This window comes from Rhinoraja longicauda, chromosome 3 (assembly GCF_053455715.1).
Source record: "Rhinoraja longicauda isolate Sanriku21f chromosome 3, sRhiLon1.1, whole genome shotgun sequence".
In the NCBI taxonomy this organism is placed as follows: domain Eukaryota; kingdom Metazoa; phylum Chordata; class Chondrichthyes; order Rajiformes; family Arhynchobatidae; genus Rhinoraja; species Rhinoraja longicauda.
This window is the reverse complement of record NC_135955.1, coordinates 20,137,240-20,152,087: the sequence shown is the minus strand read 5'-3', so window position 1 is coordinate 20,152,087 and position 14,848 is coordinate 20,137,240. Positions and strand designations below refer to the sequence as shown.

Below are 14,848 nucleotides of genomic sequence, written 5' to 3'. Positions count from 1 at the left end.
CCTTGGAAGACCGTCACGCCCAGTAGTGTTACATAGAAACATAGAAAATAGGTGCAGGAGTAGGCCATTCGGCCCTTCGAGCCTGAACCGCCATTCAATATGATCATGGCTGATCATCCAACTCAGTATCCTGTACCTGCCTTCTCTCCATACCCCCTGATCCCTTTAGCCACAAGGGCCAAATCTAACTCCCTCTTAAATATAGCCAATGAACGGGCCTCAACTACCTTCTGTGGCAGAGAATTCCACAGATTCACCACTCTCTGTGTGAAAAAAAACTTTTGCATCTCGGTCCTAAAAGACTTCCCCCTTATCCTTAAACTGCGACCCCTTGTTCTGGACTTCCCCAACATCGGGAACAATATTCCTGCATGTAGCCTGTCCAACCCCTTAAGAATTTTGTAAGTTTCTATAAGATCCCCAAGCCCTGTTGATTCCTTCAGTTGTTGTTTCCGTAACATATTCGTTTTACGAGGCGGGGTTGTTAGCCCTGTGCTCAACCCCCAACCTGGAGGACCAGTGGATCGCTCTTCGTCTCGTCTCTACCCTTCGACCTGTCCAGCATGGGAAACCCTGACAGGAGACGAATCTCCCGCTGGCATAGCTCTAGGAGTCACTGAGACACACAAGCTTCAAGACCACGACAAGGTTGCAATCCAACGGGGAGGGTTTATACCAAAGATACACACAAAATTCTGGACACATAACTCAATGGATCAGGCAGTATCTCTGGAGAAAAAGAATAGGTGCTTTTCAGGTCGGAACCCTTCTTCAGGCTGAAAGTCGAGGTGGGAGGGGTGGGGGGGGAAATAAACTAGAGATGAGAACAGGCCAGAACAGATCAGGGCCGGCAAGAAACGGCCTCAGGAAGGGTGGAAGTGGTAATGGCCCATTGTTGGCTGGGGAAGGTGTGATAACAAAAGGGAGACAAGGATGCAAACAGTAGAACTGGTAAGAATAGGGTAGGAGAGGGGGGAGAGAGGGGAGGGGATGGAATGCAGGAGTTACTTGAAATTAGATAAATTAATCTTCATACCACTGGGTTGTAAGCTGCCCAAGCAAAATGTGAGGTGCCATTGCAACAATTTGCAGGTGGCCTCACTCTGACAATGGAGGAGTCCCTGGACAGAAAGGTCAGTATGGGAATGGGAAGGGGAGTTAAAGTGTTTGTCAACCGGGAGATCGCGTAGGCCAAGGTTTACAGAGCGTAAGTGTTCAGTGCAACGATCGCCCAATCTGCGCTTGGTCTCGCCGATATATAAGAGCCCACACCGGGAACAGCGGATACAGTTGATGAGGTTGGAGGAGGTGCAAGTAAACCTCTGCCTCGCCTGAAAGGACTGTTGGGGTCCCTGGACAGAGTTGAGGGAGGAGGCATAAGAACAGATGTTGCAAAACCCCTGGAGTGGGCGTGGTTTGGGTGGGAAGGAATGTGAATCAGGGAGTTGCGGAGGGAACGGTCACTGCGGTAAGCAGAAAGAGATGGAGGTGGGAAGATGTGACTGGTGGTGAGAGCCTGTTGGAGGAGACGAAAATGTCGATGATGATGTGTTGGATATGGCAGCAGCTGGGGTGAAGGATGAGGACAATATGATGAAATGCTTTATGATATTTTCTTTAGCGGTTGCAAAGTTTACCACAGTCTATCCAAGCCAGAAATGATATTAGTTCAGTCAGGTGCAGCTGCCTCTTGATCTCTGTAGCTAGCTTGGAATTTCATTTATATTACACCCAACATCTATTTGGATTTAAAATAAATAGTTTGGAGGAGATATGTAGACAAAGACCCTGTTCCAGATGTAGAGCAGAAGTCGATAAAACATTAGTGCGTAAATGTGGTATGATCTGCAAAATGAGTAATTTATAGCCGAACAAACCTTGACTGGGCTGTAAATGCCTTACTGTTACTGTCTTGTCTCGTGATTATTCTTAGGAGAGCAGGACTCTCTTGGTCCCAAATCTCTCCCACTTTCCAGTATTAAACCTCCGTTTCTTAGGTCTAATGAGTTTGTTACTTATGTCTTATGTTACTTATGTATACGAGACCAAGGCTACCGATACAGGCACTAATAATACGGTGGGGGAGAATGTTCATTTAGGTTTCTGTAGTACCACTTGCTGTGTTGTTGTTGGTGAACAACAAGAGCCAGGAGGGCATTTTAATGTAACCTTGAGTTCTTTGTAAGCTAAGTAAAGTTTGCTCGTATTTTTGTGGATTCATAACATGATTTGTGCCACAGCATACGTGTCTTGTTAATTCTTTAATTAAGGGTGTAACCTACATATGGAATTTTCCACTCTAATTTTAATGCAACAGTGGAACCTTTCCCAAGTGGTCATATGGTTGTGAATGTCTGAAATGTAACAGTTATTCTGTCTGGCCAGAGAAATGCCAATCACTGCCTTGTAGACGACAACATTTGCAGGCACTGAGAAACCCGTTTGATTACATGATATATAGGTCACGTTTTATGCTAATCTTGTAAACCCCTTGATACACCTTTTTCAAGGATGCCCAGAATATTTAGATTGATCCAGGTTTAAACCAGTCAATGTGGTATATTTTAATATTTTTCCCTGTAAGAGGTTTATGAGCCGAGGGGAAGATCACCAACTCTCCTTGGTTGAGGATTGCAGCCAGATTTAATCACTGCTGGCTCGTCAAAACAAACACCTTATGTCTGGAGCTTTAAACCAGCCTGTAGGGAGTGGAGCCTTTCACGGCAACTGTGCAGGCAGAATTTGCCTTCATAAAGTATGCGGGCTCCTCTCCAACTTGTGCATGGAATAGTCGGATTGATTGGGAAGGGAATTACTAACTTGGACTACAGAGTAGATTCAATGTGAGGGTTTAACCACCTTACTGTTCAGTGGAGCAGTAATTGTGTTAAGTCAGAGAGAGGGGAAGTTAGCTTGGCTGAAGGGTAAATAGCTTGAGGGACTGGTTGACGGTGGTTGATTTGTAGGTACATTAATGGCTTGGGTGACTTTAACATTTGGGATTGAAATATGAATTGTTTTGTTGTTACTGGAAACAAACAGAATTTATTTTCATTAAGATGGAAGATACATGTAATATTTGATCTAGAAGATTATCCAGTAGTGATTATTACTTCATGCTTGGCAAGTGGAAGTTCAAGATCATGAATGCAGTAATTTTGGACATTTACAAGTGCTGCAACTGTTATTGGGACTGCTGAGGTGCATAGATGCCACCCCCTCACCTGTACCCACCTATCCCTCGCAAGGCTTTGTCTTCTCCCTCCTCTCTTCCAGCTCAACAGTCTAAAGAAGGGTTCTAACCCGAAATGTCACCTACTCATGTTCCCCAGAGATGCCGCCTGATCTGCTGAGTTACTCCAGCACTTGTGTCCTTTTTTGTGATCCAGCATCTGCAGTTCCTTGTGTCTGTACCATTTTGACCATTTTCTATATTGATCATTTTCTATATTGTTTGAAAGCTTACCACATAGGAACATGCTAAAATTAAAGCTCTCAAGTTAAAGTCAAATTCTAGTGCACAGGCATTCAGGTACATCAGCATTTGACTGGATGAGATTCTAGTATTCATTTCCAAGTGTGAGATAGATAATGGGCAGTAAACGCCTCACAGATATGTGAAACTGAGTCTGTGAGGTCCCATCTTAAGCTTATTAAAAAGAAATTCATTGCCATTTTCTTATTTAAAGAAACAGGAGTATTCCTTTGGGTCAGGCAGCATCTCTGGAGAAAAGGAATGGGTGGCACTTATCGGGTCGGGACACATCACAGACTTCAGTCTATAAGAAAATAACTGCAGATGCTGGTACAAATCGATTTATTCACAAAATGCTGGAGTAACTCAGCAGGTCAGGCAGCATCTTGGGAGAGAAGGAATGGGTGACGTTTCGGGGTCTCGACCCGAAACGTCACCCATTCCTTCTCTCCCGAGATGCTGCCTGACCTGCTGAGTTACTCCAGCATTTTGTGAATAAACAGACTTCAGTCTTTTCTTCAGAGATGCTGCCAGTCCCCGCCCGCTGAGTTACTTCAGCTTTTTGTGTCTATCTTTGGTTCAAACCAGCATTCACAAATCCTTCCGACACAGGAGTATTCCCTTAGTTACTGACTCGCTGAAGAATAAATACCCATTTACAAACCCGCTAATAAGTGAAATGGACACCTTCCCTTATTATTATACACTCACAGCCTCATATTGATCAGGTCACCTTCAGGTTTGAGAGATTGCATTATCCATTCGATATATGCCATTTATCATAGACCACCAAATGATTTGAGTGCTGGTGTCAGCATGTGTGTGAAATCCTACTACTGCAAGTTTTATTGTTGCTGGAAAGGTCAAGGTTTACATGCATTCAATGAGGTATCAGCCTTTTTTTTGTCGTCAAAGGGCTCCTCAAGGGAAGTAATGGACCAGGAAACGTAATTGATCATTTGGCATCAATTGTAGTGTTCAAATGTGTTAAGTTTTTGCTCCTGAAGTGCTGGAAATGCCCCTCATACATCCACTCACAAACACTGTGTATGGGAAGAAAGGGCCTCATTTTGGAATTTAAAGTGAGTTTCATAATTCATTCAGTATAGTTTTGTAACCATTGTAACAAAGAAGCACACTTGTATACATTTTCAATGATCACGTCAATTAGCACACAGGCTGTGTTTGCTGATAATTTCCTACGACATGGAAGCAGGCCATTTGGCCCATTGAATCAGAATAATCCCACGGCCCCATTAATTTCCCTGGAACCTGTTCTCTCTCACATGTTCATCAACTCTGCCCTAATTTTCCTACACTGGAGGTAATTTATAGCAGCCATATAACCTATCAGCATAGTCACAAAATGCTGGAGTAACTTAGTGGGCAGGCAGGATCTCTGAAGAGAAAGAATGGGTTATGGCGAGTCCGAAACTTGCTAGTCCATCAGTCGCTGGAAAACCTGTGCCGCGTTCTTTAAACCGAAAGGCATACGCAACCATTCAAACAACCCGAACGGAGTAATAGTTGCAGTTTTTTGTATGTCCTCCGGTCGCACCGGAATCTGATGGTATCCTCGCACCAAATCGATTTTGGAAAACACCACCGCTCCTTCCAGTCCAGATGAAAAGTCCTGTAGGTGCGGTATGGGGTAGCGATCAGCCGTGGTGACAGCATTGAGATGCCGATAATCGCCACATGGCCTCCACCCCCCAGATGCCTTGGAGACCATGTGTAACGGCGAGGCCCACGGGCTGTCAGACTGACGAACAATTCCCATTTCCTCCATCTTCCTGAACTCCGCCCGTGCCACCACCAGTTTGTCTGGCGGTAGTCTCCTGGCCCGAGCGAAAACGGGAGGGCCTTCGGTGCGGATGTGATGGACCACACCGTGCTTAGCTGAAGGTGCGTCAAAACGTTGGACGAGCAGCTCTGGGAACTCTGCCAGAATCGCAGCATACGAGTCGGGGGCCGCGACGACGGCCTGGACAGTAGGGCTGGGCGAGGAGGCGATTGCCGGAGCGACGTGCTCGTCTTCAGCAGCGGTTCGGAGGTCGTTACCGCGGACATCAGGAACCAGTGAAAAAGCCCAGAGAAAATCTGCGCCCAGGATCGCTTGTTTGACGTCGGCTATGATGAATGGCCATTCGTACGTGCGGAGGCCTAACACAAGCGACATCTTCCGTGTACCGAAAGTGCGAATTGGGCTGCCATTAACCGCGATGAGGGTGGGACCTGTCTTACCCGATCTGGTTTCGAGGTCGGTCGGCGGCACTATGCTGACGATGGCTCCCGTGTCTACCAAAAATTCTGTGTCCGTGAATCGATCATGGACATAGAGGCGCCGGTTCTGGCCAATCGTAACTGCCCCTATGTACGATCGGCCGAGGCATTTCCCGCGAAGGTACAAGGCAAACGACAGTTGCGGGATTCGTTACCCCATCGTAGGTGATAATAGCACCAGCCGCGCTTGTGCGGATCTTTTTGGCGGGCTTTCGGAGAATTGGCGGGAGACGTGGCGCCATCTTGCCGTCGCTGTGGCGTGGTCACCGATGTCGAGACTTTGTTGATTGAATCACTTGCCTTGTTTTTTCCCGCTATGAGCGCGTCCGCTTTCGCTGCATATGCTTCGGGGTCCTTAAAAGAACAATCCGTAAGCAGCAGTCGGACATCCTCGGGAAGTTTCTCGCGGAATGCCTGTTCAAACATCGGGCAATCCGTATGCTCACCGGCTAGCACCATCATTTCGGCCATGCGGACGGAAGGCAGTTGGTCTCCAAGCTCCGGTAGGTGCAGAAGTTTTGCCGCACAACCATGCTTATTTAACCCGAAGGTTCGCAGTAATGCCTTCTTCATGGTTACATACTTGTCTTCCGCAGGTGAATTTATGATAAACCGCATCACGCGCTTGGTTGTGTCCGGCGATAGAGCGCTGACGAGGTAGAAGTACTTCGTGGAATCGTCCGACACCTTCTTTATGTGGAATTGGGCCTCGGCGTGGATAAACCAAGCTTGCGGTGCGTACGTCCAAAATAACGGAAGATGAACGTCTGCCGCGCTTGACTCCGGTGTGCCCTGCTCGGTCATCGTCAACGAGGCGTCGGGTTCCTGCTCAGTTGGTGATCGTCCAGATCACGTTCGGGGTCACCAATATGGCGAGTCCGAAACTTGCTAGTTGTAGACGAAGTTTATTGCAGCCGCAATACATGAATACAGAGTCAAAACAACAAGTTACAGGACAACCAATATAAACTTACTGTCTTCCTTGAAGACTTCGCCGAACTGGCTAAATCGGGCGCCAAACGCGCACCTGACATCGCTCGCCAATCAGCGATGTCGTTCCCTGGACCAATCCCCACGGTCGCGCTCCCACGTGACCTCGCTGGCCAATCCGAGGGTTCGACGACCTGGACCATTCTCTATGGTCGCTACAGGGTGACGTTTCGGATCGAGCCCCTTCTTCAGACTGCCTCGACCCGAAGCGTCACCCATTCCTTCTCTCCAGAGATGCTGCCTGTCCTGCTGAGTTACTCCAGCATTTTGTGTCTATCTTCGGTTTAAACCAGCAACTGCAATTCCTTCCTATACAACCTATCAGGATATCTTTGGGAGAAAACTGGAACACCTGGAGGAGTCTCAGGTAGTCGCAGGAAGAACGTGTAAATTCCATGCAAGGCAACACCCGAGTTCAGAATCGAACCAGCTTCGCTGGGGCTGTGGGATAGCAGCACCAACTGCTGCGCCACTGTACAATGGGAAACAACAGCTGCAATTAGATTTTTTTAAAACTCTGCAGCAGTGCCATCTAATTTGGCAAAGCTTTGACTTTTACACAATGTTTACTGTTTACACTTCAGTCACTTTTAGTCTTAAATGTTGAAGTATTCTTATTCCCCTACTATACTCCCTATTCAATCATAACTGTGCAGTCAAATTCGACTAACTCCATCTACCACTTTGCAGATGACACCACCAGCAGCCAGATCATGAACAATGATGAGACAGAATACAGGAAGAAGATAGAGAACTTAATAACATGGGGTCAGGACAATAACCTCCCCCTCAATGTCAGTGAGAAGAAGGAGATAGTTATTGACATCAAAAAGCATGGTGGAGTACATGCCCCAAACAGCATCAATGGTGCCGAAGTGGAAATGGTTGAGAGCTACAAGTTCCTTGGCATTAATATTACCAGCAGTCTGTCATGGACCAACCACATTGATACGACAGCCAAGAAGGCACACCAATGCCTCTACTTCCTGAGAAGACTGAGGAGATTTGACATGTTTCCAATGACTCTTACAAACTTCTACAGATGCACCATGGGAAGTGTACTGTTGGGTTGCATCACAGCTTAGTTTAGGAACAGCTTTACCCACGACCACAAAAAAATTGCAGAGAGTTGGAGATGTAGCCCAGTCCATCACACAGACCAGAATTCTCACCATTGACACCATCTACACTTCACGCTGCCTCAGAAAGCAGCCAACATAATCAAAGATGACTCACCTTCGTCATTTCTTCTTTTTCCTCCTTCCACTGGACAGAAAGTACAGAAGCTTGACAGTGTACACAGGAATACTCAGGAACAGCTTCTTTCCCTAAGCTAGGGTACTGTCCAATTCACTTCTACCCCATTGTGGACATCGGATTTTGACCATGGAACCGATGCGCTGCAGTGCTGAGAAATATATATTTTGTACTCTTTATCTCCCCCTTTGTTCTATCTACTGTACGAGTTTGACTTGATTGTATCTATGAATAGTACACCCGATCTGTTTGGATGGCATGCAAAACAATCTTTTCTCTGTACCTCAGTACACGTGACAATAATAAACCTAAACATAAACTAGGTGCATATTTATTCAATCTGAACTAAACAAGAATGCTGGGAAAGGTCAGGGGTCCATCAGCCAGAAGCAACCATTCAAAAGAGTCAACGTGTCAGACTTGCTGAGACTCCAGAGAGTTTTCTGTTTTCCAGTATCTACAGTTATTTTTTCTCTTCCAATCATCTAAGCTGGCTTTTTTGAGTTCACTGGTTTTACAGAACTGTCAAAATGTTTCCATAATCCATTAACATTTAGGACAATTGAGGAGCTTAGAAGCTATTTCATATGAAGGGGTTGGTGAGGCTGGATGCGGGAAGATTGTTCCCGATGTTGGGGGAGTCCAGAACCAGGGGTCACAGATTAAGGATAAGGGGGAAGTCTTTTAGGACCGAGATGAGAAAACATTTCTTCACACAGAGAGTGGTGAGTCTGTGGAATTCTCTGCCACAGAAGGTAGTTGAGGCCAGTTCATTGGCTATATTTAAGAGGGAGTTAGATGTGGCCCTTGTGGCTAAAGGGATCAGGGGGTATGGAGAGAAGGCAGGTACAGGTTACTGAGCTGGATGATCAGCCATGATCATATTGAATGGTGGTGCAGGCTCGAAGGACCGAATGGCCTACTCCTGCACCTATTTTCTATGTTTCTATGTCTCATAAATATCAAATTCCTCCCAGAACTGCAACCTCTACCAACCTCTACCAACTGCAACCTCTACCAACCTCTACCAACTGCAACTTCTACCAACTAAGAAGGCAAGCGTAGCAGATGCAGGAGAACACCACCTCCTGCAGATTCACCTCCAGGCCACACACCTTCTGACATGGAGATGCATCATTGTTCCTTCATCATCCCTGGACGCCTTACTAAAGAGCAAAGTGGGAGGACATTCACCGCGGATACAACAGCAGTTCTGTGTGGCAGATCGCCACCATCTTCCCAAGAGCAGTTTCAGGAATGGGCAAAAAATTGCTGGTCTTGCTTGCAAAATCCCCATACCAAAAACAGAAGAAAGAAATAGAAAAGTTTTGTCTTGCTACTTGACAGAGAGGGGATTGGCAAGAATGAAGTGTTTCTATTTCAATGTTATCCAATCTTGTGTCAAAGTATTCCCTGTCCTGGGTGAGGTCATGGTACATTGAATAATAAAAGCAAATTTTAAGTTTATATTGAGTACATTACTCTTAATAATACATGACCTGGATGATATGAATAATATAGTCACAAGAATATTTTTAGCCACTCATTTTCCTGGCTATAATTGTCTATGATGTATAATTTTCCAGAGTTAGTGTTATATGAATTGACATTTAAATGGACAAGATCTTGATTTTGCCATAACTAGCATTGAAATTGCCAGTCATATGGTTGACGTGTGAGGGTATTCAGATGAATGGGGGAGTTTTCCCTCACTAACACAGGTTCACAGGTGAGGAGGAAAAATGGGAAAAGCTAATAAAAACAATGGCACTTTCCTACTGTTCTCCTTGCCCCGCTCCCTCTCCGAAATGTAATCATATCATATCATATATCATATATATACAGCGCGGAAACAGGCCCTTTGGCCCACCAAGTCCGTGCCGCCCAGCGATCCCCGCACATTAACACTATCCTACACCCACTAGGGACAATTTTTTACATTTACCCAGTCAATTAACCTACATACCTGTACGTCTTTGGAGTGTGGGAGGAAACCGAAGATCTCGGAGAAAACCCACGCAGGTCACGGGGAGGACGTACAAACTCCTAACAGTGCAGCACCCGTAGTCAGGATCGAACCTGAGTCTCCGGCGCTGCATTCGCTGTAAAGCAGCAACTCTTCTCACTATTCCCATCATGATGAGGCGTCCTTTATCTAAAACATTGACTGTTTCTCTCCCCACAGATGCTGCCTGATAAGCTGGACATATTTAGCATTTTGCTGATTTTTAAAATTTGCACTTTCAGTTTTTCGCACCAATTGAAATCGTCGATTTGCAGAATCAGAAAGGGATAACATTTAAAACCTCCTTTTGAAAAGTTTGGTGTATGCGTGTGCGTATGTGTGCACATATACATGTGCGCATGTGTATGTGCGCGTGTGGCATGTGTGTGCACATTTGATTATGTGACTCCTTCGCAATCTAGGCCCTTTTGAGTTTGGGGTTTGAGTTTAACCGGAATGCTGGAGTGTCAATCATTCATCTATTTAAAAAATATTCTCAGGACAACAGCAGCAAATGGTAAATGCTGATATCACACTGTTGGCTTCTAAAAATGAGAATCTGAATTGGGAAAAGGAAAAGTGAAATTGTAATAATGCACATTAGTACTTTAAACTGAAAGTACCATACTGAAATTTCAATTAACAGTTCTTGTGCATAAGATTTTTTATCTGGAAAATGTCAGTGATTGTTTTTGATTGATATTCAATTAGAAATTTTCCAATTATTCCTGGTTAACCTCCCTCTGTCACCTCTATGGGCAATGACTTTCACGGATAACACTTCTTCATTCATTTTCTTTGACCTCATACCTCATTGCCTCTAGAATCACCTCCAGTCTCACATTGCTCTAAATTGGCTGCATTCCTCCAGTTTTAGCTTCTTGATTATCTTTGAATTTGCAACTATTAGAATGATAGAGTTATACTTCATGGAAACGGACCCTTAGGCCCACTTTGTCCATGCCAGCCGAGTTGGCATTCTGGGCTTCCCAGGCTCTAAAGAAAAAGAACCCGGCCTATCTAATCTTTCCCTATATCTCAAGCCACTAGTCGAGATAGCATTCTGGTGAATCCCTTCTTCACCCTTTCTAACTTATGACATCCTTTCTAAAGCTGGACAACCAGATGTACACTTTGTACACCAAGTGTGGTCTCACCAACAGCTTGTACAACTGCATCATGATGTCCCAACATTTATACTCAGTACCCTTCCCAAAGAGGGCAAATCTGCCAGATGCCGCCTTCACCACCCTGTCCACCTGAATTGCCTCTTCTCAGAGAACGTTGTACTTCTATTCCTAAATCTTTCTGTTCTATAACCCTCTCCATGGCTTTACCATTTAATATTCAAATCCTGTCCTGGTTTGACATACCAAAGTGCAACATCTCACAAGTATCAGAGTTAAAGTTCATTTACCATTCCTTGGCCCACCTACCCAACTGATCTGGATGAAAGAGGCAGAGAGTCACACAGCAAAAAAACAGAAAAGGCTGGAAATAGTAGATCTGGCACCAACTGTGGTGGAGCAAAACTATTTAAAACTTTTCAGGTGCAATGGTGTTTTGACAGAACTGGTAACATTTCTACAACAGGCTGCTTTAAATTGTTGGGGAAAGTTATGAAAAGAAAGTGGACAACTGAGTTGGAATGGAATCGAAGAGAAGATGAATGTTTCCGGTTGGTATTGACTGTAAGAGGATGCCGAAATCTTGTAACGGCTGCTGGTCTCTCTGGAGGAAGCGTGACAAGGAGGAAAAGACAGTGGAAATCAAACAAAAATCAAAGTAATCTGTCTGCTCCTCTCACCCCTCACTCACTTTCTACTGTTTCCTTTAATTCTCTTCCATTTCTCTATCTACCCCCTTCCATTGCTCTGCCCTTTCCTCATGTCACTGCGCCCCTTCCCTCGCATGCCGGTCTGATCCCTCTCACTGGCTGACTGGCCAGGAGAGGCCAATCCCCAGCATCACTGGTATCAGCAGAGTCCAATTAGCTGAAATTTGACTGGCCGCCTGGACTTTGTCAGCCGACTGAGCTGCCGGGGCAAGCCCAAGATCGCCAGCGTCACCTCTTATGCACCCTGACGACAAGGGACCGCCTCCCCCTTGCAGTCCGGGATTTCTTATCATTGTAAATAAAACAAATCACGTGAGCTCACGCTCCAGCGAGGGGCGTTGTGATCATTGATGAACCAGGCGTCAATCCCAAAGCCACACTCTGCTATCACTCATTATCTATTCCCTCCTCCTGTCTCACCCCTTCTCACTCTCACTTCCCCTTCTCACTCTTACCTGCATTCCCTCCTCTCTTTCCCTCTCTCTCCCTCCCTCTCCCTCCCTCTCCCTCTCCCTCTCCCTCTCCCTCCCTCTCCCTCTCCCTCTCTCTCTCTCTCTCTCTCTCTCTCTCTCTCTCTCTCTCTCTCTCTCTCTCTCTCTCTCTCTCTCTCTCTCTCTCTCTCTCTCTCTCTCTCTCTCTCTCTCTCTCTCTCTCCCCTCTCCCCCTCCCCCCTCCCTCCCTCCCTCCCTCCCTCCCTCCCTCCCTCCCTCCCTCTCTCCCTCCCTCCCCCTCTCCCCCTCTTCCCCTCTCCCCCTCTCTCCCTCTCTCCCTCTCTCCCTCTCTCCCTCTCTCCCTCTCTATCTCTCTCTCCCCCCTTCTCTTTTACAGAGAATAGTGAAATGTTAATCTCAATTTTACTGTTAATAGCAATTACAGCAAAATACATTGTTTATTTTGAACCTGGATTTATTGGAGTTTTGCTAGCTCTTGAAAGCTTTTATCACGGCTCATCAACCCGAAACATTGAGTCCATTTCTCTCTTATCAGCTACCGCCTGATTTGCTGAAATTTTCCAGCATTTTTTGTTTTTGATTTTATTGAAAAATCTTTAGTTGCATCAGAAATCAGCCTTTATCACAAACACTGGGGCTATGTACCTTTTCATCTGTCTGCCCATATTTCTACATCTGGCTTGGAAGAGTAGCAAACATTTATTGTTGAACTTCAATGAAGGAATATGTTGCATGGTGTAATGACATTCTCTGCAATGCTTTTGACTTGAGCTTGCACATTTGTTTTCTCAACAGGCGTCATCGCTGTCCACACCTTCCTTCTACTATCTATGAAAAGACTAGTAAACCGTGCTTAATTACTGAATATGTGGAGAAATTTGCTCCATATGGAATTGTTCAACCCAGGGAATCCTACAGACCACGAGAAGATTATCAGCGTCACCCAGGCAAGATGCCATCCATGACCACATTCAGGTACTCCAGATCAGACATCCTATCTGACTTTGTGCGATACATCCTCATTATAATGTGTAGGAAGGAACTGCAGATGCTGGTTTAAAACAAAGATAGACACAAAAAACTGGAGTAACTTCGGGGGGGTCAGGCAGTATCTCTGGAGAAAATTATCGGGTCATGTTTCGAGTCGAGACCCTTCTTCAGATTGAGTCAGGGGAAAGTGAAAGGAGAGAAGTATAGGCGGTGATATAGAACAAATGAATGAAAGATACGCAAAACAGTAATGATAATGAAGGAAACAGTCCATTATTGGCTGTAGGCAAGGTGATAACGAGTTATACGGCCAATGAAACTCCACAGGACGACAGTGAAACTAGTACGTTGACTAGAGTGGTGGAGGGACAGAGAGAGAGGGGATAGAGAAATCAATATTTATACTGTTAGATTTATTTCACTCGGGTGGCTTACAACCCAGCAGTATGAAATTGATTTCTCTAACTTCAAGTAACCCTTGCATCCCCTCTCTCTCCATTCCAACCTCATCCTAGTTGTCATACTCATTTGATTGTCAGCCTGTTGAGTTTCATTGTCTGTATAACTTGTTATCACCTAGCCCACAGCCAACAATGGACCGTTTCCTTGATCATCATTACATTTTGCACATCTTTCATCCATTTGTTCTATATCACCATGTATATCTCTCGTTTCCCTTTCCCCAGACTTTCAGTGAAGAAGGGTCTCGACCTGAAACGTCCCATATTCCTTTTCTCCAGAGATGCTGCCTGACATGTTACTCCAGCTTTTTGTGCTTATTCTCATTATAATGTGCAGGATGTGTGAGGAAGATATAAAATATATTTGCATTTTTAATTATTTTATTAATCACATGTTTCTGTGAATCAGTGAGATATATTATAGTGGGAAGTCCTGGGAAGTTACAATTCACTTCTGACTTCCATGATCTGAAAATAGATAGGAAATTTTTGAGTATTATTGATCACCATTTGTGATTCTTTTATCACAGTTCACAGCATCAATATATTTGTAAATAGTTACTGCTCTTCACATCCTTTCATTTCAATTCCCTACCTGTTGCTCATTAAAACAGTTAGCATCATACATATTTGTTAATTAGACCATTATAGTGGAGACACAAGAGGTTTCAGAAAATGGAATATGCAATAAAATAAACAAACCACTGGAGGAATTCAGTGGGACAGGCAGCACCAGTGGAGGCAAAGGGGTGCTTGAGACCCTGCATCAGGACTGAGAGAGTAGATGGAATATAGCCAGTATAAGGATGTGTGGAAGAGAGGGGTGGCAGTGGGGCTGGTAGGTGATAGATGGAACCAGTTGAGGGGTGGGGGTTGGCAGATGGAGCCATTTGCGGGAGGAGAGTTTTGAGACCAAGGCTGATAGAAGGCTAGACAGAAACTGATGAGAACAAAAATGGCCAAACGTGGGGGGGAAGAGGAAAGATAGATACAGAGACTGGAAGATGCTAAATGGGACCATATAAGGAAAGGGCGATGAGCAGATGGAACCAGACGATGAAGGGTAGCTAAACTAGGTAACGGAGGGGGAGAGGGGAA

At 45.1% G+C, this 14,848-nt stretch overlaps 1 protein-coding gene across 3 annotated transcripts in view; it reads left to right on the top strand.

The window, feature by feature from the left end:
• LOC144592340 (stabilizer of axonemal microtubules 1-like) overlaps nt 1-14,848 on the top strand; it is a 53,832-nt gene that overhangs the window by 32,262 nt on the left and 6,722 nt on the right. For 2 of the 3 annotated variants that reach the window (XM_078396873.1, XM_078396874.1), the window contains exon 2: nt 13,095-13,274. In XM_078396873.1, the coding sequence (XP_078252999.1) occupies nt 13,095-13,274 (180 nt within the window). Of the gene's footprint in view, nt 1-13,014; nt 13,275-14,848 lie in introns of those variants that run through there. The other variant, XM_078396872.1, reaches the window with a different exon arrangement.